Source organism: Hydra vulgaris, chromosome 07 (assembly GCF_038396675.1).
Source record: "Hydra vulgaris chromosome 07, alternate assembly HydraT2T_AEP".
Lineage (NCBI taxonomy): Eukaryota > Metazoa > Cnidaria > Hydrozoa > Anthoathecata > Hydridae > Hydra > Hydra vulgaris.
In genome coordinates this window covers 2,675,001-2,702,848 of record NC_088926.1, presented here as the reverse complement: position 1 = coordinate 2,702,848, position 27,848 = coordinate 2,675,001, and the positions used below count along the sequence as shown (strand labels likewise).

The following is a 27,848-nucleotide window of genomic DNA, read 5'->3' as shown; positions in this document are numbered from 1 at the left end:
AAAAACAACAACCAGAATTTCATAGAGATTTCAGAAATAATAATGGTTTCAAATAAAAATGAATTATTTAAATTTTAGATACAAAAAACAACTATTTTTAACAAAAAACTGAAAAGGTCGTTATTCAATGACATTTTGTTTGCAATATTTTTTTAAAAAAATGTTTCAGCAGAAAAGATAATGAATTTTGAAATCACTCTAAAATTCTAATTCTTTTGAGATACAGGTTGATATACTTTTGAAGAAAAAGAACTTCACTGATATATGGGAGCCAGTGTGTAATCAAGGGTCAAGGCGGGTGACCTTTTTCAGAAATTAAATAAAACCAATGACTTTTCAAGTTACTTTCAAACCAAAGTTAATCTGTTTTTTATATTGGAAACTGGAGGTACCAAAAATTTACCAAAAAGTCACATCCCTAATATACAGTAGTGAACAAAATAATAGTAGTGTTTTTCGCAAAATAGTTATTAATAATTTAAAATCTTGTTTAATTTTAAATATAAATTAACAATTTTTTACATGATTGTGGTACAGATGATTAAGTAAACTATAACACTTATAGGTAGCATTCTGAACTACAACATTGATAGCATTGTTCAAATTACATGATTTTCATTCCCATTAGTTTTATATTTAGATCTGTTTTGTTAAAACACAGATCTGTTGTTTGCTGTCGTTTTATATGCATTAGCTTTTTGTTTATTAGACTTTATTGGCATTTATCAAAGTAAGAATACTAATAATTTAATGAAATATCCTTAGTAATTGAAAAATTTTATTTGATATAAACAGAAATTATGGGCTGTAGAAGCATTGCAGTGAAGAAAAAAGAAAAGTGATTGTAGAATTAAAACAAGAGGGAAAAACATGAATTTATTAAGACATTTTGTTTTTTTATCATGATTAAGAATGTATGGAAAAAATGGAAAAAAGTTGATGAATGAAGAGGGTTGAAAAAAAAAAATAACTGAGCATACAGACCAATTATTAAAATGTGCTGTTGTTGCTGATCCTTATGTGACTTTTTGTCAAATTGAAGATGAAAAATTCATAAATTGAAAAGATGATTTAATATTAAGAGTTTCTATCAGAGCAGTATGCAGCTAAGCAAAATGTTTGGTGGTCTGATGAAAGTAAAATTGTTTTAGTTGGGTCATGTGCAGGGTATAGGTAAAAAGGCCAACTAGTTCTGCCTACAAATTACAGTACAATTTAAAGGCTGCTAAACATGGTGGGTTAAAAATAAATATTTAGGTTTTTTTTTTCTTATTACAGTGTCAGGCCCATCTATATGGAATTATGGACCAACTTTTATCTAGAAATATTACTAAACACCATGTTATCTTATGCAGAAGAAAATATGCCACTAAAATGGGCTTTCATGCAAGACAATGATCATACTAGCCATGGGGTAAAAGCTGGTATATGGAGAAGGGGGTTGAAGTTACAGATTGCCCTGCACAGTCCCCAAATCTCAATCCCATTGAAAACCTTTGAACCAATCTCAAAAAGATAGTTTGTAAAGAAAAACCAAGAAATTAGTACGAATTATGGAACGTTGTTCAGAAAGCTTGTCAAGCTTTAATAAACTCTAAATCAGTGAAAAGCTGTGATTTAAGATTAGGGACATGCGATTAAATAGTAATATTTTAAATATTATTTCACTAACTTAGTGTCAGTAGTATTTGTAATAAAACATTAAAACAATAAATGTTACTATTATTATGCCCAACCTTTTTTTTTAATTATATATTTAATGTAAATACTTTAATGTAAATAAAAAAAAAATGTACTTGTTGGGAAATCATCTTAAATCTATATATTTCATTATTCAATATTACATTTGCATTAACAGTAACTGTTTAACAAAAAAAAATGCACAGATTAAATATAGTTAATTTTGAACACTATTATTAAGACATTTACCAAAAAATATCTGCGCGGACATTTTAAAGGATATTTATTTAACTATTGTATTTCGGTATTGAATGTTATATATATTTTGAAAGTACATATATTGATATTCTTAAATTTCACTTAAAAAAGTTTGTGAAGTTTTGTACGTGAGAACGCATGCACTTTGCGTTTTACATTCCACATCAGTTTTTGCTCAGTCTTCGGCTGGAGTTTCTTGGTAGCTCTAATCCATTTATTTTTAAAGTCTTAAATATTTTTGGCTTCTTTTACATTAAACCTTAGTTTTCTTTTGACAAAAGCCCAATATCTTTCGATAGGACGTAGTTCGGGACAATTTGGTGGATTGCAGTGTTTTTAAACGAAACCTACTTAATGTTCTCTAAGTCAGTTGAAAGTTGTCTCAGAGTAGTGACATGATGCTAAATTGGGCCAAAATAACAGGTTACCTGTGTGTGTTCTTAAAAACGGCAAAAGACCTTTCTTGAGGCATTCTTTGACAAATTGCTTGCCTAACTAAGAATTTTTTAGCGAATTTTTGCATTCCAATGCATTTATAATTGGAATTCAGTTTCTTGTGATTAGTTGCTGAATAATATTGGTGTCCTGGAAGAGATCAGAAATATGCAGCACAATAAGTTTCATCGTCAATAATCAAACAAGATTTTTTCGGCACATAGTTTTATTTAGAGCAGTTTTGAACAATGAATTACGACATTTTTTTGCTTTTCTTCATGACGAGGAACTATTTTCTTTTGATATGATTTATAGCAACATTTTCTCTTTACTCTTTGTATAGTGGAAGCACTTGTTTTAAATTTATTCGCTATAGTTCGAACAAAAATCTCCGGTTTAATGTCCAAGACATCTTTCACTTTTTTACCAAGATCTCGTCTAACAAAATTTTTTTTTCTTCCTGATTTCCTTTTTATTGTACCGGTGTCCTTAAATTGTTTCACAGCAACTTAAGGTTGTTGGTGACAACAACTTAAGGTTGTTGTTGCCCAGTTTCACGGGGCAGTATCAAAGGGTGTCTGAGTACCTGTCAATAGGTTTAACAATGTCGTATTATAAAAGGGAGCTCTGGGGGCTTCAGCACCTACATTGACTAAACCAGAAACTAAACATTAACTTTAACTCAGGTAAACGTTTTTTTCAATAATCTAGTGCTTTTGATTTTTCTTGGAAAGTATAAATTCATTGCTAAGTTAACATCTACTAATTTAGTAATGGATAGATACTCGGCACAAGAGACACTGCTCTAACGAGCTAGCTTCTCTTGTGCCGTTTACTAAAATTCATTCTCGTGTTACTCATTATTCAATTAAGTCTCATCCTTTAACTGTGACCGGTCCAAAGTGCTCCAAAAATTCTTATTTGTCTGGTTTTTTTCCTCATACAATAGTTCTTGTGGATTCGCTCCATTCATCTTGTTTTCCTGATTCATGTAACTTGCAATCTTTTATATTGTCTGTTAAATGTTTTCTTGCTTGATTAACTTCACCTTTTCTCTTCCAGTAACTTCCAACTCTAATAATGGTTGCTTGATGCCTTGTTGGAAGTGAAGATGTTTAAAAAAAAACTAGATAGGAAAAATATGCAAGGAGTGACTCTACATAGGATAAAGGATTTGGGTCATGTCAGCAATCATTTTTTTTTTATTATTCTTTGTTTTTTCTTCATTTTAATAATTAAAGCACCCAAAATGTATTAGAAAACTGTCATTAGATACGTTTTAAACATTGTTTATATATATATATATATATATATATATATATATATATATATATATATATATATATATATATATATATATATATATATATATGGGCAATTCCGCAAGAAAGCGGGAAAAAAAGCAAAAACACATACTACACTTAATAACTCTTTTTTTAACTATTTAAATATAATTTTCAGCAAAAAAGTTATAAAAAAAACCCATTTTATCATACAATAGTATGGTTTTAAAGTTGTAAGGTTGAATAAACGTCTTTTGAAGGTTATTTACAGTTCTGTTGTGTAACATTAAAAATTGTATCGTAAATTCATAATTGAGAACTTTAAAAATGGTATAGTGCATTTTTTTAACCTGCATGGTTGTTAATAATCATTTGTACTTTTTTTTCTTACATCATTAATTGTGTTGTTTTATTTGTTGTTTTTAAGCATCGGATTTTCTGTTACGGCTGTCAGAAAACACATAAAAATACTTGTAATACTTCAAGTAAAAACATATAATAATATCAATATGCGCTAAATACACACACCAAATGATTTTTTTTTAAATCATATCGTTTGCTGTATTAAGTCTGACAAAGTTGTTTCGTTCAGAAGTGGTAAAAAGTAGATTATAATCGTCACGTTATTTAGAGTTAATTTTTGAAAAAAGTTGAAGACTTTAATGCTACAACTTTTGCATACTAAGTTATATGATAGTAATTCACATATCTGGAAAGTTTTAAGTCATTTCCATTTTTGGTTCATTTTTAATAGCTTAAAGAGTGTCAAATGTTATGACCGCCACTCTTGCAGAGTTGGGCGGTCATAACATTTAAATATATATATATATCCATATATATATATTTATATATATATATATATAAACTCGCACAAAAAGTTTGTTTCTATTTAAAATGTTATTATTATAATAATATTTTATAAGTATTTAGGTGATCAAGATGACAAACAATGGTTATATGAAAATGGACATATGCCTATAACAGGAGGAAAGGTTATAAACTATTTTTATCATATTTAATGGTTTTCTTGATTCATAAGTTTCGAAAGTGCAACTTTTATCTTATGAATTTTTTACCGCATATTGTAAAGCTGTTAGCTAATATTTTTGTATTTATATTTTTTTTATCTATAAATTTTTTAAAATTTTTGTTTTTATTTTATCAAAACTATTTAATTTAGTTTGCACTTTTAATTTATCTGTGTACTATCAAAAGCAAGTCTAAATGACAATTTTGTAAGATCAATTGCCTGTGTTGTTTGGGGTCTTATTTTTTATTTTAAGTGAAACGGCAAGTGAAAGTTTCACTAGCGGTTTTAATATAGAGTTTAAATATGGTTTATTCAGCCTACACGCTTGAATAAACTTTATAAGAGCTAATACTACATATTGGATATAAAAGGAAAACTGGAAAATGGTAGACTATAGCCGTAGCTGATAAAATAGCGATACAGCAAGTAAAGTGCCGAATTCAGAATGATTTTATGAACCAATTAGGGAATAGGTTGTGGACTTTCCCAAAAGAGAAGGGTCTGTTAAGTCAAATTTTATATTATATATTGACTCTATATTGCATGTTTCTGTTGTAGAAACTTCTATATTCTATTCTAAATATGACCAAAGGATTGTAGTACTATATTCACATTCAAACAACAACTTATGGTAGGTGTTTTTAATATGGCATAGACATGGCTATGGTGTTTTTTTTCGGTTTCAAACTGCTTTATTATTTGCATTACTCTGAAGTTAGTTTTGATTAGATTTCAATATCATGAAGTTTTAATATTTATAGATTATTCCATGAGTACTATTTATTACTTAAAAAATATTTTGATTATAACTAAATTTAATATTAAATTTAGTTAATAAATAATTTTTACAAGTAGCTAGTATTTTAGTCAAAACTCCCTTAACACAAAATTATCATTTAGCAAATTTTTATTTAATGGTTATATTGGTGTTTTATATTTATATTGGTGGTTTCAATTTAAATTTTAATTATTTTTTTATTGTTTACCTATAAAATGCTCAAACTTTTAAACCAAAAAAAATCTTGTTAAACAATATTTTTTCTGGTTTAAAAGTTTAAGTGTTTTAAAGGTAAACAATAAAAAAAATAATAATTAAGAAAAGGTAATTATAAAGTTTTTTAATATTTAAATTATTTATTGGTTTACAATTTTTTTTTAAATATTTTTATACTTACTATTAAATACATTAGAGGTTTATAATTTTTTATGTTAATATAATGTAAAAGGTAATTCTTATACTAATAGAATTTTCTTTTAAATGTTAATAGGCTTTCCTTATGTTTATAGATTATTCTTATATTAACAGGCTTTTCTTATGTTAATAGGCTTTTCTTATGTTGGCCGAAGATATTTGTTTGTTAGCAACAAATCATCCAGATTACAAGTAATATTTGTTATTTATTTATTTACTATATAGAATGAAAGTTTTACTGTATGAAGGATTTATTTTTTGCAATATTCATATCCCTTTTGTGCACTTATATACTTATATGCTCTTTTTAAATGAAATGTACAAAAAGGAAAATGTTATACACCTTATTCATCAGTTTTAAATTTGGTATTAACTCAATTAACAATTACTTTGCAAATATTTTTTCTATTAACTTCCTATTTCATCCTAATCTGGCTGCTCTAAAAGTTGATGTATCACATTTGCAGAATGGATGTGCAATTTAGAAAAAAAGAAATGTGGTGTGAGTCTTGCACCATTTAAATAAATAAAAAAGTGGTAAAAAGAAAATAACCACCAATATAACCAGTTATCACCAATATAACCAGTTAATAACCACCAATATAACCAGTTAATAACCGGTAGTGGTGTAGTGGTAAGAGCGCTCGCTTTGTAAGTGAGAGGTTCGGAGTTGGACTCCCACCACGTCCCTGGAAGTTCCGCGCTCACCTTAGTTTCTCCGTGCAGCAACCTTGCTCTGCAAGGTTCGTGTTTTGGAGTTAAAGAGTTGAGAGAGGGTTGTACCACGAATAACAACTAAAAAAAAAACACAAAAAAAACACACAAAAAAAATGAGTAGCCTCCTCGACTGTAGTGGCCCCGCTCGGGCCTTGGGGAGGTGAATAATCTTTAAACAAAAAAACAAAAAAAAACCTACCAATATAACCAGTTAATAACCATCAATATAACCAGTTAATAACCACCTATATAACCAGTTAATAACCATCAATATAACTAGGTAATAACCACCAATATGACCAGTTAATACCACCAATATAACCAGTTAATAACCATCAATATAACCAGTTAATAACCATCAATATAACCAGGTAATAACCACCAATATAACCAGTTAATAACCACCAATATAACCAGTTAATAACCACCAATAAAACCAGTTAATACCACCAATATAACCAGTTAATAACCACCAATATAACCAGTTAATAACCACCAATAAAACCAGTTAATACCACCAATATAACCAGTTAATAACCATCAATATAACCAGTTAATAACCATCAATATAACCAGGTAATAACCACCAATATAACCAGTTAATAACCACCAATATAACCAGTTAATAACCACCAATAAAACCAGTTAATACCACCAATATAACCAGTTAATAACCATCAATATAACCAGTTAATAACCATCAATATAACCAGGTAATAACCACCAATATAACCAGTTAATAACCACCAATATAACCAGGTAATAACCACCAATAAAACCAGTTAATACCACCAATATAACCAGTTAATAACCAATTTCCAAAGCATATATAGATCTTTTATCTGAGTTAACTTTCTTTATGCTCTAATTAAGTTCTCTCTTTATACTTTAATTAAATTTGAAATTTATCTATATTTTATATATTATAAAAAAGCACATGGATGATCAAACTTGTAAAGGTTGTCAAAGTATCTTTTAATTCTGCTATGCTCATGGATTTTCCATGATCACAGTATGTACCACTTAAAACATAAATTAATCAAATATGATATTCAAAAAAATTCTCATTAAAAATTTTTATTAAAATGCTGCAAGAACAAATTTTTTTTTTTTTGTGGAAAGGAATCAAATGCAATTAGTTTGTTTTTGTTTATTTTAAATAGATTTATTGTTTATACAATTTTAAAGTTGCTTATTAATTCAATAAACAATATATTCTTGTTGAGGAGTTGAAAATATATTAAAGATCATGTGTATTTTACATTATTAATCTTCTAAGTTTATATAGATAATGATTAACAGACTGTTAATCGCAATTTATATGAATTAGAAAAACAAGATGAAAGGAGCAAATTCCAAGGAACTGATGTTCGAGGAAAAAAAACAGACAAATTTGAAAAAAAAAATTTGGGGCACTTAGGAACAGTCACAGAAAAAGGAGGAGACTTAATTAAATGACAAGTAACACAAGAATAAATTTTAGTAGATGGCACAAGAGTTGCTAGCACTTTAGAGCAGCTCCCATTATAGTATTTATAGAAAAGAGAAAGAGAAACAACATTACGGCCATGTGACAATGGTTAAAGATTGGCTGCAATAGCTGGTCCAACTATGTTTACAATGCCTTTTTACACCTTGTCTCAAAGAGAAAGGGCATCATTTAACAGTATTCCATACAAGGACAGATTTGAGATTTATAGAGATAAAGAATAGAATCTGGAATAAGTAGGTGGCAAGCATATTAAAGAGACGCCTTCTTAGCAGATGCTAATTTTGCAATGGATTTGATATATGGTTTCCAAGAACGATCAGAAGTAAGATTTGATCCTTGAAGATGAAGAGTAAAAATGTCATTGAGTATATTACCGTTCATAAATATAGAGTTAAAGTTCACCAACCACTGAGAGCCCCATGCTGTAGCAGAAGTGAGATTTTCAAGCTCAAATGCCTCCTCCAAGCAATCAGAGAGTGTTGGCTTCTTATCAAAACTAGTATTAATGGTTGTATCATCAGCAAACAATGCTACCTAAGGTGTAAGAATTTCTGGGAGATCGTTAATGTAAATTAAAAAAAGATTGAAGGTTGAGGAACCTCTGAAATTACGGGATTTGAAGAAGAGTACTGTCCATCGAGGACAATTTTTATACTTCAATTGGTAAGGGAAGATTCAATAATCTTAAAGATGTTAAATCCATTTTGTTCTTAAATTGGGTTTAACTTTATGACTGATAAAAGCCAAAATATTTAAGATAGACTTTTTTATTTTGGTTTAACAACACTGAGCGTTTAAAATATTGGGAATTTACATCACCCCATCGCAAATGTGATCATAATTGGTGTGCCATGACATAAGCTGATTGCATTTATAACTTCTGTAAAATTTTTAATTTTTGCTTTTAATTTCTACGATTATATACGTTTAATGTAACACAAATTTACTGAGTAACAATCAATTTTGATTCAGAATTCTAATGCTTTCATGACTGAAGAATGACTTGCTGAAAAAAAATGCACTTTTATCAGTTTGGTCGTTTGTAAAATAACTTTTGTGTTACTTTCATTTTGGGCAACCATAATAGAGATGGATTTCTATCCATGTTGAAAAATCTTCTAGAAGAAGAGTTGTGGAAAAATTTCATAAAGTGTGTCAATTTATTCAAATTTAACAAGTTTAATATTTTTTTAATACACCGTAAGAAGAGAGTTATTAAGAGGAACATCATGCCAAACTTTGTCAAAGGCTTTAGAAATGTCAAGAGCTATAGCCCTAACCTATCTACATCTATCTAATGCACAATAAAACCTATCAGTTATTCTTGTTAACAAATTAGCACTAGAAGGGGAAGAAATCCATATTGATGATCAGAAAATAAGTTATTAGATTCAAGATGAGAGATAAAGTGTTTGTTAATTAAAAACTCGAAAACCTTGCTTATGATAGTATGAATACTAATGGGACGATAGTTAGACAAGCCAGATTGCTTTCCAGAATTTTTGAAAATTGGGATTACAAATGCTGCTTTCCAGCAGGCTGGTAAACATGGCTCTGATAAGCACTTGTTAAATAGTTTTGAAAGTATAGATGACAGTTCTAAAGAAGACTTCTTCAAGGATATATCAGGTATGTTGTCCGGACCACAAGCTGTAGATTAGAACAATTAATAACAATCAAAAACATGTCCTCTAAAACATTTTAGTTTTAAAAAAGTATATACCGCAAAAATCAAATCTTTGCTTTTTTACTCAATTTCAAATTTAAAGAATTTTTTTTTAAATTTAAAGAATTTAATTTCTTAAAATTATTTTTAGGGATAATTTAGGTATAAAAGCAGAAGATATTAAAGGTTTTAAAGTACCTGAGTTTCTTCTAAAAAAGATGCGACAAGCCATGAGAAGTATTATTTATTTTTAATTTTATTAGAGTTATAAGCCAATGATTGTGATTGGGTTATATTTGCTTGCGTTACAACTACCAAACTTATTATTCAATTTCTATTTGTAAATATGTAATTATAATATTTATGAATTAAAAATTAAATAATACTTTTAATAGTTAAAACAGAATTATTATTAATTAAATCTAATTTATTAAATTTAAAAAATTATCAACATATTTTTACATTTAGATAAAAAGTATTTATACAAGTGTGTGTATTTATTAAAAAAATATATATGATATAAAATAAATATAATAAAAAGTTAGAACTATTATTAATTAAATCAAGTTTAATATAATTAGACAATTTAATTATAATAAGTTCTAACTAAAGTTTTATAAAATAATGTAGCATAAAATTTTTTTTACAACATCGATGAATCACTTTTGACTTATGAGATCAATTTCATCTGAATTATTGTCTTTAAAAATATACTGGTACCGGATTAGAGCTTTAAAAAATACTTGTACCGGATAAGAACTTTAAAAAATACTTGTATTGGATAAGAACTTCAACAAATTAGGTTATGATGTTATCAACATTCTCTTGTTAAATTAAGTTATAAATGTAGTTAAAATAAATATTAAAGTATGTGTAAAATAAAATAAAAAGTGAAATGTAAAAATAAGTTAGACAAAAATTTTAAACTTGTATTGTATATAAATTTACAACACAGTACAAATAATATATAATAGATCAGGCCTGCACCACTCAACATTGGGCCTGTATATACCATTTAAATAAATACTGTTAATGATTGTTATGGGTCGTGTCTTACCTTTTTACACTATCTTGTTACCTTATGGAAATAAGATAGTGTAATCTTTGAACGTAAAATATATAATATGATATTACAATAGTAAAGAATAATATTTAAAAATAAATTATAGCACAATTTTTGGCATTTTCTAAAATTCATTATTAAGATCTCGACCTTTGTGTTTTATGTGCATGGCAAACTACAGTTTGAGTTTATTGAAAAATTTTTTTAAATGATTTATGTATGTTTATCTGTTCTTTGTATTAGGAGATTACTGGCATAATAGGCAAGTGGAATTGTTAGCTAGATAATGGTTGAGTGTGAAATCTAAAAGATTACTGGGAGTTTAAGTTAAAGGCTACTGGACTTGTAAAGAAATATTTCTCTTTTATTCAATATTTACCTGGAACAATATTTTAAGTTGCAACTCCTTCTTTTCCAATATGCATAAACTGATAATGTTGATAGTTTAGCTGTATGAAGTCACCACACGCTGATTTTCTAGCCAAACGAATTTTTGTATTCTAAATTATTTACTAGTTTAATCATTTTGTGGTCCAATATTGAATTATTTTAAGTTCATTTGTCTCCTTTGCAATAAAGAGATCATGATGGTTCAGTAAATTTTGATGTTTATTTTAAAAGTAATGTATGGGATGCACAAAAAAAGTTATAATTTAATTTATAGATATTTTTAATTTCACTTGTACTGTGTTTTGTTTCCATCATGTTATTGACTTAAAAATTTTTTGATGCTAGAACAGGTTTCATTTTAATGATATGATTTTTAAGCTGTTTGCAAGAGCTATAAGCCATGGTGTAAATCTAATCTAATATATTTTCAAGTCCTGTATTTATAACTTTGCACTTCTCTATGTATGTACAACTTTGCACTTTTCAATGTATGTACAACCTTGCACTTTTCAATGTATGTACAACCTTGCACTTTTTAATGTATGTACAACCTTGCACTTTTCAATGTTAAAAATCAAAAGCCAGTCGTAAAACTAGAATACAGTTGTGTAATTGTTTTTGAAAATTTGAGTATCTTTCTGCCTTGACTTGATTACGTCTAAGCTCTTTCTGCCATCCAAATACATCTTTATACTGTTCAATTTCTAAAGTCAGGTTGGTCAGTCATGTAGAGTACAAAGAGAAGTGGTTAAAACCATTCTTCATGGCAATAGTGTATTACCATGACAATAGTGTATTACCATGGTGATAGTGTATTGCCAATTTTGACACAATTTTTTTTATCCACAATTTTTTTTATTCAATTGCGAAGCTGGTTAACAATACCATTAATTTATCTATAACATGCAAAAAACTATTTTGCTGCACCTTATCAAAAAGCTTATATAAATAACATCTGCCACACAATTTTGATTGATGGATTTTTAAAAATATTTTAAGATACTAAAAGATTTGTTGTCATTACTCATTTAATTAATTTGTGCTGAGCCTGACAAACATTTGATGCAGTATAAACAACACTCAAATAAAACTTCTAGTCCGGTAGAACTTTCAAACAACCAGGAATAAAATACTATAAAGGTAAAACTTTGTACAAGTAAACATAAATGTATGGTAATTCACCAAAAAAAAAGAAGCCTTATCACTTGGAGTGCCGGAAGGTGCACTTTTGAGCCTAAATAACAAAAGGGAAAAACTTTTATGATAAAATTTTTTTTTTTCAAAAAATATACTTTTTATATATCGTTGGAAAGATAATTTAATGCTGATTCATATTCTTAAAAGAAATATGGGTTAAATTTTTTTTAGAGAATATGATTATGTCTATGAAAAAATTTATAAAAAGTGCAGAAGATAACAGATACTGAAGATTCTTCTGTGTTTATTGTTTTCTATTTAGTATATACTTTTGATAACAATAGACATCATCAACTGCGATGAGATCAATGCAACTTTCTAGATGTCTGATTATTATTTTCCCCCATGCATTATTTCTTTCTAAACAATGCTCAATAAGTTTTTTGCGGATCAGTAAAGTTGTTACATTAAAAACAGGGCTTTTTATATTGTCATAATTTTTTTTCAATCAAAAGAGTTCCATAATAGAAGATGATACCGAAAGTGTTAACAATTTAAGTTGTTTTTTTGTGTGCAGAGTTCTATGATCTACAAACATACTTGTGCAGCTATGATGAACTAGAACTCTACCTATTGGGTTCTGATTTTTAATATCATTGAAGTACAAAGTTAAATTTTCCATTTCCCTTTTTTTGTTAAAGTTTGTTAGTGTTTTTAATTCTTTAAACTTGACAATGACATGTGACTCATTACTGAGTATTTCGTCAATATAAAATTGTTCTTTGCATATGTAACCTTTTTCCTTTATTAGAATTATAAGTATTTTTATTAAGAGTAAATCCAAAATAAGTAAAATAAATTACTCAATAAAGTTTTTTACACTTTCTTTAAAAAAACAGGTGTGGCACTTTTTACCTCCACCAGTAAAAGCGGTTATATAATAAGATAAATGTACTTCATATACATGTCTCCAACACATCATCCATAACATTGGAACTTATAAAATATTTGTAAGAATTTGGACTGAATTTTAAAAGTTTATTTGACATTTTAAAAATCAAAATAACTAAAACGTCCTGTTTTTTATTCACCCAAACAAAAACGCATACTATTTTTTCTCCAATACACAATGCACATTGTACTGTTTGAAAAATACTTTTTTTGTTTTTTATTTTAGTTATGATATGAAAATTAGTGAGATTTACACACAAAACTAACTAGTTCCTAATGATGAATCTTTTTTTTTATCAGTATTAACTCTCCTAGATTCAGTAGATATTAAATTAAAAGATTGTGAGTGTAAATACATTATAAAAGTATGAAAATGGATAGCTGCAAACAATGATATTATTCATTTTGAGAAAAGTAATCAAAAAAGTTTAGCTCAAGATTTTCAGTTTACGTACATTACGCTAAATTCTACAGTTAATGAAGTTGAAAGACCCTGTTGCTCTTTTGAAAACTCATGCAACAGAACAAAAAAAAAGATAAAGCTTATTAATGTTATTAACAGTTTATCTGACGCTGAATTACTTCTTGCATCAAAATTGAAACTTAGGAATGAGTTTAAGTACGAGACTGCTAAAAAAATTACTGAAGTTTCAGATGACAAACCCGTTGAAACTCCTAAGAAGTTAACTAAAAGAAGAAGAACCGGATGAAGGTCTAGCATTGATTGTTGATGGTAGTATATCAAAATCAACATACCAGCTTTTATGAAATGGCGCTGAATAAAAAGGCTGCCACATGTATCCTTTATATAATGATATACGATTTTCAAAAGCTAAATGCTATCCCGAAAACATTTATGTAGATGAGTATACAGTAAACATACCGCTAAAAGACCTTCTGATGCACACTCTTGAAAGACTGTGTGATGTACAGGTTCCTGTGCTAATCACAATGTTAAAGGAGCTAACTAAACTGACATTTAGATGCAAGGCTGGGTTTGATGGTGCTACAGGGCAAAGTGTTTACAAGCAGGTTTGCCTTTATGAAAACATTTAAAGAAATTTAAAGAATGAAAGTTAGAAATGGTTACAATTTTTAAGAAAATATTTTAATGCCTTCAGTTGCTGCTAGAGGGCTGAGTTTTGACGAAAAAACACTGCCTCATGAGTTTCTGGCAAACAAGCTCTGCAGTTCATAATATACAATTGAAGTTTTAATAGAGTGGAAAATGTTTTTGAAAAATTTTTAAAATTTAGCTGTAATAAAGTTCAATTATCTGATTCATTTGGATCTGTCTCAAACTGTCTTTTTGTGTTGAATAAAAGCATTATTTTTCGCAATGCAAGTCTAACACGAATGAAGCCGTCTCTACTAGCCAAACCGCAAACTTGATCTGAATCTTCAATTACAAGTTTGATGCATCTCTCTACTCCTTGAGTATGGCATAGAAAATGCTGCACATCTGGAAAATTAACATTTGTTAACATTTTAATTAGATTTTTTTCTGAAATGTGAGTGGTAATCGGAGGTTAATTTAGTTCAAATTTTTTCCAATCAATTAGATCTATATAGTCTTTACTTCATAACTGATTTCTGGTACAGAGAACTTTCAAACTTTGTTTGTTTTCATCGATCTTGCTTTTATTATTTGTTGTAATGCCAATTTCCTTACATTTGGGTGAGTATCCGATATTATAGCTAGAAGCATGTTTTCTGGATGCGCAAAAAAAGCATTCCTTTATATAACTGGATCGATGATACCTTTTGTTTCACTACTGGCATACCTGAATAAATTGATGGTTAGCCATAAATTTCTAGCATCCTCCGTGCATTAGGGATTACATCTTATATTGAACCACATTTAGCAGTAAACTTTAATAACGAACTCAACTATTTCTCTCAGCCTATGTGACGGTTCGCTCTATCCAACATAGTACCTCAATATTCTGTTTGCAGTTGTCACCCACCTGACATGGCTAAGTTTTCCAGGATTTTGGATAGCCAAAGCGTTTGAACAATAACCTGTAGGTTATTGTCCAAACGCTTTGGCTTTGGCTACATTAACATGTCGTTCCATCTAGTTTTTGAGTTAGATGCCGTAGAGGCAGTTCATTAGTGTGTATTTGACAGATAAACCAGTGGACAGGTCCTTTTAGTTCTAATTCGATCAAAGCAAGAATACCATTAAGAAATCCAGTATTGACAACTGTTCCGTAACAGCCCATGGCAACTAATTTAGATGTATCAATGTTGTTTTGAGTTAAAAATGTTTTTATGCCTATCTTTATGCTGCATCCATGTCCTGATGCAGTCTCTACATGCCCTAGATACTTTGAACCTGGTTCTTGTACTAAAACTACATGCTTTTCTTTGATTGTTTTTCGTATATTTTTCTCCTTGTTTGTATCAACAACTAATGTTATATCTTTTCTTCCATCAAAATACAAACCTTCTAACATTTAAATATTTTCATGGTCTAAATGTTGCATTTTAAGTCTGTTTTTCTTTCATTCTCTTTGAATCTTATTTTTATCAATTACTTTATATTGGTCTCCTTTTGAAATTATGTTCATGTCTTCCAGCACAGCACAAGCTATAAATGCAGCACCTCTGCTTGAACCACCTACTCTATCTCAGGCTTATGCTAAGGATAATAATCGTTCGTTCAGTTTTATCTTTTCTGCTCCGTTTTCGCCTGCGGCCTTGAACTGTGTCTAAATAATCAGCATCTGATTCTGAGTCAGTATTCCAAATCACTGAGTCATAAGAGTCAGAATCTTGAGATAAAAAATAAAAACTTGAATTCTGAATGCGGCTTGATGATATTGCTTAAGCTTCAATACCTGAAATAGCACAAGACTTTGTTAATGGGTTAGACAGTAAGGGGCTATTTACTCTGTTTTTTCTTCTTTTCACCGTAATCTTAAAGTAGTATGAATATCGAGTCCTTCCATAAACATAATCCTGATATACCTCTAATGGCTGAGAACATCATCTTTCTCTGGTACCTTCTTTACTTTTTCACAGATGCATTTAAAAAAATCAAGACATTGACACGCTGCAATTTCAAATAAAATGTTTTCTGCATGCCTTTGAAATGTTATTATTTAGACTTAAATTTTTCTGTATGTTTCGTTTTGTTAATGGACTTTATAATAGTTCTATACTTTTGATTGTAATCAAGAAACATTTTTACAATGTGTTTATGAGACACAGTAGGTATCGATGCTTTCCCCCACAAATTTTCTATTTTATGCGCGAAATTTTCATAAATTTTCATTCAAAGAGGGTTGTTTTCCGCCACTTTCCACTCACATTTTCTGCATTGAGAAAAGATAACTTAGCATGGCATGTTTGTATGTTGGCAAGACATTTTCATTTAAGTCTGCTGATGAACCGAAGGTAGGATTAGACTAGACAAGGTATATAACGAATGTCGGATTAGACAATTAGACTTTTTCCTTGTTGTCACTGCAGCAGAAGCAATTTTTGCCATTAAAATTTTCTTTGATTTCACTTTATTTTATTAATAAACAGATGTAAATCAGAATTAATAAATTATAACCAGTGCTTTTTGCTATCTGAATGTTTATTATATAAATGTTTTGATTAAAGACATAAGTTGTGGTAAATAATGCTGATGGTGATGGTGATAAATGACGTAATTAGTGACATTTACATGCTTTAATGTCACTTAAAAATCACAGCTGTAACCATGGCATAGAATGTTTGGTTTATTACATTTTAATTACTTTTATTCCATTATCATAACAGTGATGACAAGTGAAAGCATTAACAACATAATTAAAATTAATTTGTTTTAAATAAAAGTTGTGTTTTTTCGTAAAAACTCAGTCCTCTAGCGGCAACTGAAGACATTAAAATATTTTCTTAAAAATTGTTACTATTTCTGATTTCAGTCATTGTGTAATATGCATAGAATTAGTTATTTTTATTTTGTAAAAACGGTCAGAAAACGTGTTTTTGTGAAAAAAATAAAACCTGAGCGCGAACTAAAGACGTAAAAAAAATATAAAAAAATTTGACACAATTACTTTTTATAGCATTATGCAACTTTTCCGCTCTACTGCAATTTCAAATTAAAAAAAAATTGTTTTTCGATACACCCTATCCTACTCACTTGGATAAAGTTTTTTGAGCTAATACTGCACATTGGATTTAAAAAGGAAACTGAAAAATGGTAGACTAAAACCGTAGCTGATAAAATAGCGATACAGCAAGTAAAATGCCGAGTTCAGAATGATTTAATGAACCGATTGGGGTATTGGTTGTGGATTTTCAAAAAAGTCGAGGATCCGTTAAATCAAATTTTATATTATATAAAAAATATATTATTTATACATATAATATCTCAAAATAGTTTTTCGGTACTAATAACAATGGAAATATTGCCCGCAGGAGCTTTCGCTAATTATAAATCAACTGCGGAGATATTGAAAGTTGATAAAACTCTTACATATTATATATATATATATATATATATATATATATATATATATATATATATATATATATATATATATATAAATATATATAATAAATATATATATAAATATATATATATATGAAGACCTTAGTGGAAAAACCGGCGTTGTCACATTTAAAAAGTATTGAGAAAGTATTTGTTGATCATAAATAAATGTCTTTATTTAAAGCAAAGAAAAAAAAATTTTTGTATAAAAATTACAAAATGTTTTGTTTTTGAATAAATTTTAAATAAAATAATTATAATATAAATTTTTTTAAATTGCTTAGTTTCATTTACTTTAAATAAAGACTTTTATTAATGATCAATAAATACTTTCTCAATACTTTTTAAATGTGACAACGCCGGTTTTTCCACTGAGGTCTTCATATATATGTATATATATATATATATATATATATATATATATATATATATATATATATATATATATATATATATATATATATATATATATATATATATATATATATATATATATTATTTTAGTTACTTTGTCATCGGAATATGAAGTAGATACTAAATACATAAAGTTTAAAGATTTTTGCATAACCGCTCTAAAATATATATACCAAATTGTTTAAAGTACTATATGTTGCAATCTGTCTACAAAATTTTGATTCATGGTCACGCCATAATTGCAAGACAGTTTCTATTAATCAGATTAATGCCCTAGAGGCGCGAGATACCCTAGAAGCGCCAAAGAACTTTAAGAACTTTTGCGAATATATTAGCAGAAAGACCTCAAGAAAAGATAGAAACCAAGATTTGATTAATAAGCTTCTTGTATCCAGTGATCTCCTTATAACATCTGTTAGAAAACTAAAGTTAAATAACAATGTTTGCATAAATTTCTCAGTGAAGTTATAGAATTGTTGAGAGAATCAGCTTGGTAATGAGATGATTTGTATTATATAAATTAGTCCAAGCTTTGTTTCCTTTTTTTCTTCTCGTTTTTTAAATCAAAATCATTTTTGGTATAAAGAAACTAAAAATGACGTCATTCAGAATGTGGGGGGTAATAGGTTTTAAAAATTAAAAATATACTTTAGAATAGATCATAATTAATCTGAAGACTACATTTCATCATAAAATATCTTTATGTTTAAAACGTCATGAGCGTTTTATGTTTAAAACGTCATAATGACGTCATGAACGTTTCATGAGAACTAGAACTAACTCAAATATAAAAAATTATAAATCCGCTTTTTTAAAGTTTTTTTGATTATTTCCTGTTTATCTAATAATTTAACTAAGGTTTATGATAAGAGTAAAAATTTCTTAATTTAAGGTAGTTATTTGGACATATAAAGATAAAGTAAAAAAAACGTAAAAAGTTTTAAAAGCTTTTAAAGTAAAAAAATATGAAAATATGAAAATGATTTTGTCCACCAAGTCTAATATTCGGACCACTGTGCATTGCTTGAATCACTTCACACGTGTGGCAGAAAATCTCAATACTCATTTGTTACTCTAAAAAATATTTTTTAATGAACTTACTCTACATCTTCCAGCTTGGCATCATCTGTTCTCATTTTATCAGCAAGGATGTCATTTTTAAAGTTTTTAGTGGAGATGTCAAAAAGCTGATAGGGTTCTGTGAGGAAATTTTTCTGTAACTTCGACTGCTTATCAAGAGTGCTGCCCCAGTTCAAAGAAGACAATTTCATTATTTTTCTAATAGTTTAAATTAATTTTGATGATTTTGTTCTTAATGCTGTACCCTGAAATAAAAAATTCCTTTGCCAATCTCAGCATTATTCCAAATTTTTTAAATCTTAGATACCAAGCAAGGGTTTTTAGGATCTGTACAAAAACTATTTTCTCAAACAAGATTTTTGGATTTTGATTTCAACTTGGAATCAGCATTAGTAGAAGTGGGTTTGTACTTAACCTGTGGCTCGCGAAGGATAAATTAATAGTATCTCAAAATATCGCCATTAGATGGAAACTGTCTTTGAGGTAATTTTCTTGTTGGATACTTCAACAGGTAAATATACCTCAACTTTTCTGTATCTTTTCATGTTTTTTTTTTTTTTTCTTCTGTCCTATTATCTATTTTTTAGCTGTTTTATCCATTTTCTTTATAAAGTATCAAATAATTAGTTTTTTTTACTAGATTTATTAATAAATGTTAGACATCAATATTCTATTAAGTCTCAATCTATTTGTTATTCCCTCTCATATCTCATTTTTATGTTTGGCACTAGGGCTTTTATAAGCGTTTACACGAGAATTCCTTCGTTCTGAAAATATATCTAAATGGAATTATTTGTGTACCAATCATAAATAATGTGTATAGTGAATTATACCAACATTTAATAATGTCTAGGGGGAATTATACCAATCGTTAAAAACCTTCATAGGAAATTATGCCAATTGTTAATAATATCCGAAAGGAGTTTTTTGTGTACCAATTATTTCATCATGTTAAAACATTGTACTAATACACGCAAAACATTGTTTTAATACATATCAGATAGTGTTGTTTGTAAGTGCACAAAACAGTAAAACTCAGAAATTTACATTTAACACTTCTAGTCATTAAAAATCTTAAAAAAAGATTATGACAGTTTTTAAAGACCTATAGAATGGGAATCTGTAGAGAACACATTAAAATTAAAAAAAAAAAAGTGTTTTTCTAGGACACCCTGGGACATCTATCATTCTCTACCTTTCTAAAACTTGATTTTCTTACCATAAAAAAGGCATTGAATTTCACGAGTTTTAAAAACTAATATTCTGTTATGTAACAGAGTAATGTCTTATTAATTAGCTTTTTTGTTTAAAGTGTTTTGAAAAATGCGTAGGAAAAAGGGGTTAATAATGAAAACGAAAAAAGCAGAGCCGTAGTTCGCCAAGAGTTGGGTATTGACAACAGGGCTTTTTCTCGGGATTACGGTTATATCGTGTCAACAAAAGAATATTTTACTAAATTAAAAATTACAAGCTGCCGTATTAATTGAGTTTTATCCATTTAAATTTATATTTTATAATTTTAGGACAAGCGCTCATACTTCAAACGACAAGAGAAGCTGACGAAGCTTAATTCTTAGATACCTAAAGAAAATTCGAAAGTAGTTTAAAATTGCTAATATAATTTTAAAAAATGTTTTTTTTGTAATAATTTATTGCATAATTTATTTTATGAATTTTAAAAGCTATTTAAATTGTTTTTTTTAATTTTATTTCTCAATCCTTATAAATGGAATCCCGGTTCATTAGTTGAATCCCGGTTCATAGTTTGAATCCCGGTTAGCTAGATATTTATAACAAAAAATTACGTAAAAACTCACCGAAATTTATAAATTATGGGTCTTTAAAAAAATTATTAAGTAGGCTTTAGATTGTTCGACTTTCAAATTTTTCTTTCAAATTTTCGACTCATTCAAATTTTTCTTCAATCCATGTGCAAAACATTAATATTAACCACTCCTACCGAGTCAGAATTTTTCCTCAATACTCTTGAACTCAAATCAGTCAATACTTACAAATTATTTGATTTTTTAATCAATGATTTTTTAGTAGTGTAAATACACAATGTTATATTGTACGGATAATTTAGCAAGAGTTTTGTTTAGATTTCATTTGTATTATACTGTATTGATGCATAGAAATATGACATTTGATAAAATTACTTTTGAAAAACGTAATCTTATCAAATCACAATATTAAATTCATCTTTAATTTTTTTTAAAATTAAAATTTAATATTGATTCAGAAAAAAAACATTAAGGCATGAGAGTATGATTATGATCCAAGGAGATTAGTTCAATACGGAAAGACAGGTGGTTATTAATTTAGCAGTAGTTCAAATTGCTAATCAATCAGATGGTCTTACAAATAGTGGCCTTCAATTTATTAGCGAATCACTTTGGGAACATGCAATATGCTTTTTGTCAGTGCAGCAGGCTGTTCGAAGTTCAATAATTGGCCAAGATTCATTTTTTTAATTTAATTTAAAAACTTTTTTTCAAATTGATTTTTACAAGATAGTTTTAGTTAACACTAAAACTAATTTGAATCAACACATTTAACTTTATAGATCGTACACGCACGCATATATATGTCACAAAAAAAAATTACAATTGTTTCATGAAAAAAAAGAAAAAATGTCATGAAAATTTACAATTGTTTCAATTTAAAAAAAATATATTTATAATAATAAAAATCTTAGCTAAAGATATAAGTCAGTATAAAATAAAACAAAATTTTAAAAACGACAAATTTTGCAAACACATTTATTACCATACCAATTCTTGATATGTTTTTTTTGTACACCCCAAGACTTTTACGGACATGGTCTCATTATTTAGAGTGTTCCAAAGCGTGGCTCTATATAACGTACAACATGAATCATTATATATTGACCCTTTAGGAGGTAGAATGAGTTTTTTTGCTACAACAGAGTTTATACATTAGTTTTTTAAAATAAATAGATTTTTCATAAATATTGGATTCAGACAATTAATAGATTTAAAAGTTTCCATTATAAGAAATCTCAAATTTCTTAGTTGGACTCTTGGACTATTATAAAAATTTATTACTTCATCCAGAAACAAATCAAATCTTTTATAGACTATACTTAGAGCTTTTTTATGAATTTTATTTATTTCTTTGTCATATTGTTTTGAACAAAACATCCAAATTAGAGGACAATAAGAAAAGTTAGACAAAATAAAAGCATTAAACAGTAAAAAAGATTTATCACGGGATAAAAAATTTCTTATGCGTGAAAGAGCAAAACACTTACCATTAGCTTCACTGCATAACTGTTTAATGTGTTCCCCAAACTTTAGATCTTTATCAATTTTTATACCAAGTAGTTTTACCTTATCGGAGGCAAAAACCCTTATATTACCTATTTTTAGCAATATATCTTTTTGTTTTTTAGGCCAGCTAAAAGAAATTGGAAGTTATCTAAGTTAGCAACCATCGAGTTTAACTGAAACCAATTAATGGTATTGGTTGCTTCTTTTTGCAAACGAAAAATTCTCAAAGCTATAATCACAAGCATAGACAGTGTTATCCTCAGTAAAACTACAAAGTTCCGTATCTTTAATAAATAAAAATAAATCATATATAAAGATATTAAACAAAATAGGTCCAAGAATCGGCCCTTGAGGCAATCAGATAATATATCCACCCAATTTAAGGTAGGTAATCTATTTTTACCCTTTGTTTACGGCCACAAATATAGGATAGCAAGAGATTAAGACTACCTTTCGAAAAACCATAGTCATCTAATTTAGCAATTGGTAAGTCATGAGGGATATAGTCGTACGCTTTTGAGAGTTCTATTAATATTGATCCCACAACACCTCCATTATTAATACAATCATGCCACTTATTAAGTAACGAAAAAAGGGCAAGCTGAGTACTATAATCTGTTCAGAAACCACACAAAAGTTTATCAAATCTTGGCTCAATAAATATCAAGATTTGTTCGTATAAAATAGTTTCAAAAACTTTAGAAAGGGCTGGTAAAATACTAATAGGACGGTAATTCGATTTATCAGATGAGTCATTCTTCTTAAAACAAGGTGTATTATCAGCGATTTTTAGAAATGACGGGAATTTACCATCTTGAATATTATTATTTATGCAATCTGTTAGACTGTACCTAAAGTGAACAATATAAGATTTTAACATAAAAGTTGGTATACCACCACTAGTCTTTTTTTTATTCATAGGCCCTATAATTTTTGTAATATCATCAGGTGTGAATTTGACAGAACTTGAAACTTTGTGTACACGTACTTTTTTTTTTATATGTTTATTATACTGGGGTGATCAATATACTTTTTGATAGCAGCATCAACTGGATCTATAGAGTATGAGAATACAGACGAATGTATGAAGTCTGTACTACCAGAAGACACTGCAACGTTTATGAAATAGTTATTAAAAATATTAGTCAATTAAGAGTTGTCAAAGATGATGTTACCATTTTCAACTAAAGTAATTCGTTCGTTAGAGTTACCTGATTTATCTGAAAGGAAAGGTTTAGTTAACTTCCAGAGAGATGTATCTGAAATCGAGAGAGTGTTAATTTGCCCAAAATAGGTTATTTTTAGTTTACAGTTTAATTTTACTACCCTATTTCTTAGTGTTTTGTACATTAGCGCCGAAATATCAGTTTATCACTACGGAATTTTTATATAATGTAGAGCGGAGCATAATTGATTTTCGTGAGCCTTTAGTTATAAAAGGTTAATTATTACCTCTAACTATTTTAGACTTAAGAGGGTCCTACAAATTTTGAAATTTGCTAAATATTCAATCAAAAGTATCTATATCACAACAAGAATTTAAGTTTTTATGGAATGTTGTTGCAAAATTTTTAAACAAACTATAGATTAGTTTTTTAGGTGGTAACTTACAAAACGTAGATCTAAGCATTGTGTATATTAGTTGATGATGATCACTCACACCTTACAAAAGGTATTCGATTGTTGAAAGCACAACTTTCTATTAGTGAGTATAAAATCTATACATGAAGGTTTATTTACCGATTTAAAACAAGTTGGTTCTTTAATTAAAATATTGCATCGATAAAGTTAAAGGAATTCCTTCATTATTTTATCCGAAGGTTACATACTAAAATAACCAATTAGAATATAATCTATATATGATTGTAGATAAAAGTCAAGCACAGTGATTGAAGAAATAGTCAGAATTCTGATTTGGGGGTTTATAAATAGCAATCACTAGCCATTTCCGCATTCTTAGTTTAATTTCAAAAGTGATCATTTGAATGTCATTAGGAAAATCCTTTATTTTTAACCTTTTAGAAGGAATTATATCTTTGATGTACACAAGAATGCCTCGGCTATAATGAGAAATATCCAGGCGGTAGGGGGTTTTATAACCTGAATATAAGAACTGACTAGTTGGAAACGAATCACTTAGTTTAGTTTTTCCAATAATATCAACAGTTTTATCTATAAAGGTAATAATATCTAAAAATTTATTTCGGATCCAATTTATATTTATAAACACTAGACTGACATTTTTTGGATATTTGGCCCTCAGTTTATCAGAATTTAGACTAAGATCTTCATTAACACTTGGTAGGTAAGTTTGGTGATCTAAAATCTGGGAATTTCTGTCAAATAGACTTCAAATATGCAATAAAGTTCATGGCTAATCTACCAAATTCTTTCGTATTAAGGTGGAGACCACGTAGCCCTAGATGTTCATTAGAAAATTTTGAGTTATCAATAATATTATAATTACTCAGTTTTAATTTATCGGTTAAACGTATCGTGGTAAGTTGAGCTTTTGCATTATCGAATCAACGAATTGGTGTAGATATGATTATTAAACAAGTTGGGTTCGATTTCAGAATAAAGGAAACAAGATCTTTTAGTTTTTCCAAGGCAATTTCAGACGAATCGTTTATACAATTATTTGTTACAATATGCAGGATAATTTGAGCAGGTTCTTTTTTTAAAAGAGGAGTTAGGTTAGAATGCATGTCTTCTATGGTAGCACCACGGAAGACCCTAACTTTAACTTTTCCTAACTTATGCATTTTTTTTCATTAATTCCCATTAAGACAGAGTCTCCATATATTAGGGTTTTTCCTGCTGGCCATTTACAATTGTCAGTTTGGTAATCCTAAAGATAATCTCTATCAGCATTACTTACTTGTTTTTTATTGTTATCGTAAGGATAAACTTTAACAACTTTGCTTACTTTTTTTCTCATGAATTTTATATTTTTTACACTTTTTTTGTTCCTTGAATGATAGCTTCGCATCATCTTCTAAGAATATGCACTTTGAAAGCTCATCTCTCATATTTGGAAGGCAGCAAAGATCATTTATAACAATAAGAATGTTTTTTAACATTTTACATTTTTTTAAATGTTTTTATAGCAGAACGAGCATCTTGTTTTCGTGCAAGATTTTTATAATTTAAAAATCGGAATGCTTTTTTTTTCTGACAGAGAAAAGTTGGTTTTTAATATTTTTAAACTTATGATTTGATTTCATTATTAATGGAAATTGTTGGTTTAGCTGGTTTAGAAATACTAGACTTTTTAAAACATAAATATTTAACGTTAAACTGATGACGAGCTTTAGCTAACTCGTTACATAAACGATCTTTATTTTTAACATCAATTGAATTATTAACATATTTTTTATTGAAGGAAGACATTAATAGTTTCGTTATTACTTGAATTAATTAAATTTTTATTAATGGATCGTTAAAACTCATATCGCCTAAAAAGTTAAACTAATGCACAGTGATTCGTTTCATACTATCTAGCTGTACAAAAATATTTTGCTCACGAATTCCATTGTTCTAGTCATGAAAGGTTTTGTTGTTTTATTGAATAATTACCTTGGTTTTAATAACTTAGAAGATTTTTTTTGCGGAAGATAGGGGGGAAATTCCTTGCCTACAAACCCCCCTCCCCCATCCTCTATTCCCCCTTATTGCAACAACCACTGTTATAATAAAAAAATGAAGTTAAAAAGAAAAAATATATTTATAAAACAAGTATGCATAATATTATACAATAAATTTTATATTCAGTTATCAGGAAACTCGTTGTTTATATCCACCAAACAATCATCCCTTGAATCTTCTGATGAATCATCATTTGATTCATCGGACAAGTTACAATTTCCTTTTCTTGAAACCGGAACAACCAAATTCAAAACCTCTACTGGCAATTTTTTGCTTCTTTTTGCAGGCAGTTCTCTAAGCGAATTAATAAAAGGGTCAGATGTTATTAAGAGCATATTCAGCAAATCCATATTTGCAGAAATGCGTGACTTTTTTCTAGTGTAATGTTCTCGATGTGGCCAGAACTCCTGTCACATCCCCATTTGCTTATTAATGTAAGCGACAAATTAGAGGATGCATTTTTTGGAAATTTACTTTTATTCAATATGGCTTGACGTTTAATTTCAGCTCGTGTTTCTGAGATAGAAATAAATTTTCTGGAGGGTAACACAATCTTTTGGATTTACATAAATTATAGTAATACGGAAACACTTCATGCCCTGCTTTCATTGACCACTTTCTTGTTTGCTTATAAGAGTGACTAGTACTCTTGGAATCTACATAATAAGCAAGTGCCTCATGCTACTCAACTGCCTGCTACCACAAATAACATCAGTAGATTTTCTTTGCTCTAAGGTTTCTGTACTTTTTATAATAGAAGTAGCTACGTTTGTTTGACCCGATAAACGATGTGCTATTTCAGCAGCTTTTGTTAATTCATTGGCACTCTGCAATTGCAATAAGTCTTCAACTCTACGTCTTTTGGTTATGAAGATGAGTCTTCAAAGTTTTTCTACGGCCAACCTTGAGGCTAACTTACTTCAGATGTTGTGGAAGCACAGGACCGATGAAAATTTATTTTGAATTCTAAATTATTGTCCTCTGAACAACTTTTATTTTTATTTATAAAATGATCGATATTTCTATTGGCTGCATTCCACTTTTGCGCACATTTAACGGATATGCTTGCCATTTTTAACTCAATTTTTTTTTTCGAATCACTAGTAACATCTTCTCTAGTATAGCCTTTCAGAATAAAGTCACACAAGAGAGAATTTCATTCTTCCCTTGTATGTTTTTGCCATTCTTCAAATAACTCCATTTTTGTAATAGAATACACTCGGTCTGAAAAAATTTAGATAAAAATGAAACAGGCAGACGTGGGCAGCCAAATTTTTATACTTAGACGCCTTATTGTTGTGGTTATAATATATAAAAAAATCAGCCTGAATATATTCGGATAAAATTAGTTACACGCTTTGAAAATTAAAAAACGAAAAAGAAGTTGCAACTTTAACATTGTTTTTTTAAATCTATAGAATATCATTTATGCCAATTACTTTAAACAAGTTTTCAATAAAATACAAAGTACATACCCTCTAATGTAAAATTCATTTCAGCAGAGTTGATTATTATTTACAACAAATTAGGTTATTGTTACACAGCAAAATTGTAGCTATTTTTTTTTACAAAAATCTGTTCATCTTTAAGTGACACTTAAGTTAGTTAGTGATTTAACACTTAAAAA

At 28.5% G+C, this 27,848-nt stretch overlaps 1 protein-coding gene across 2 annotated transcripts in view; it reads left to right on the top strand.

Moving 5' to 3' along the window:
* The window catches only part of LOC100202519 (deoxynucleotidyltransferase terminal-interacting protein 1), a 69,095-nt gene extending 48,130 nt beyond the window's left edge, over positions 1 to 20,965 (top strand). For both annotated transcript variants that reach the window (XM_065800797.1, XM_065800798.1), the window contains exons 11-14: positions 4,580 to 4,648; positions 6,012 to 6,070; positions 9,905 to 9,990; positions 20,804 to 20,965. In XM_065800797.1, the coding sequence (XP_065656869.1) occupies positions 4,580 to 4,648; positions 6,012 to 6,070; positions 9,905 to 9,990; positions 20,804 to 20,850 (261 nt within the window). In that variant the 3' untranslated portion in view covers positions 20,851 to 20,965. The remainder of the gene's footprint in view (positions 1 to 4,579; positions 4,649 to 6,011; positions 6,071 to 9,904; positions 9,991 to 20,803) is intronic.
* The last annotated feature ends 6,883 nt before the right edge of the window (positions 20,966 to 27,848 follow it).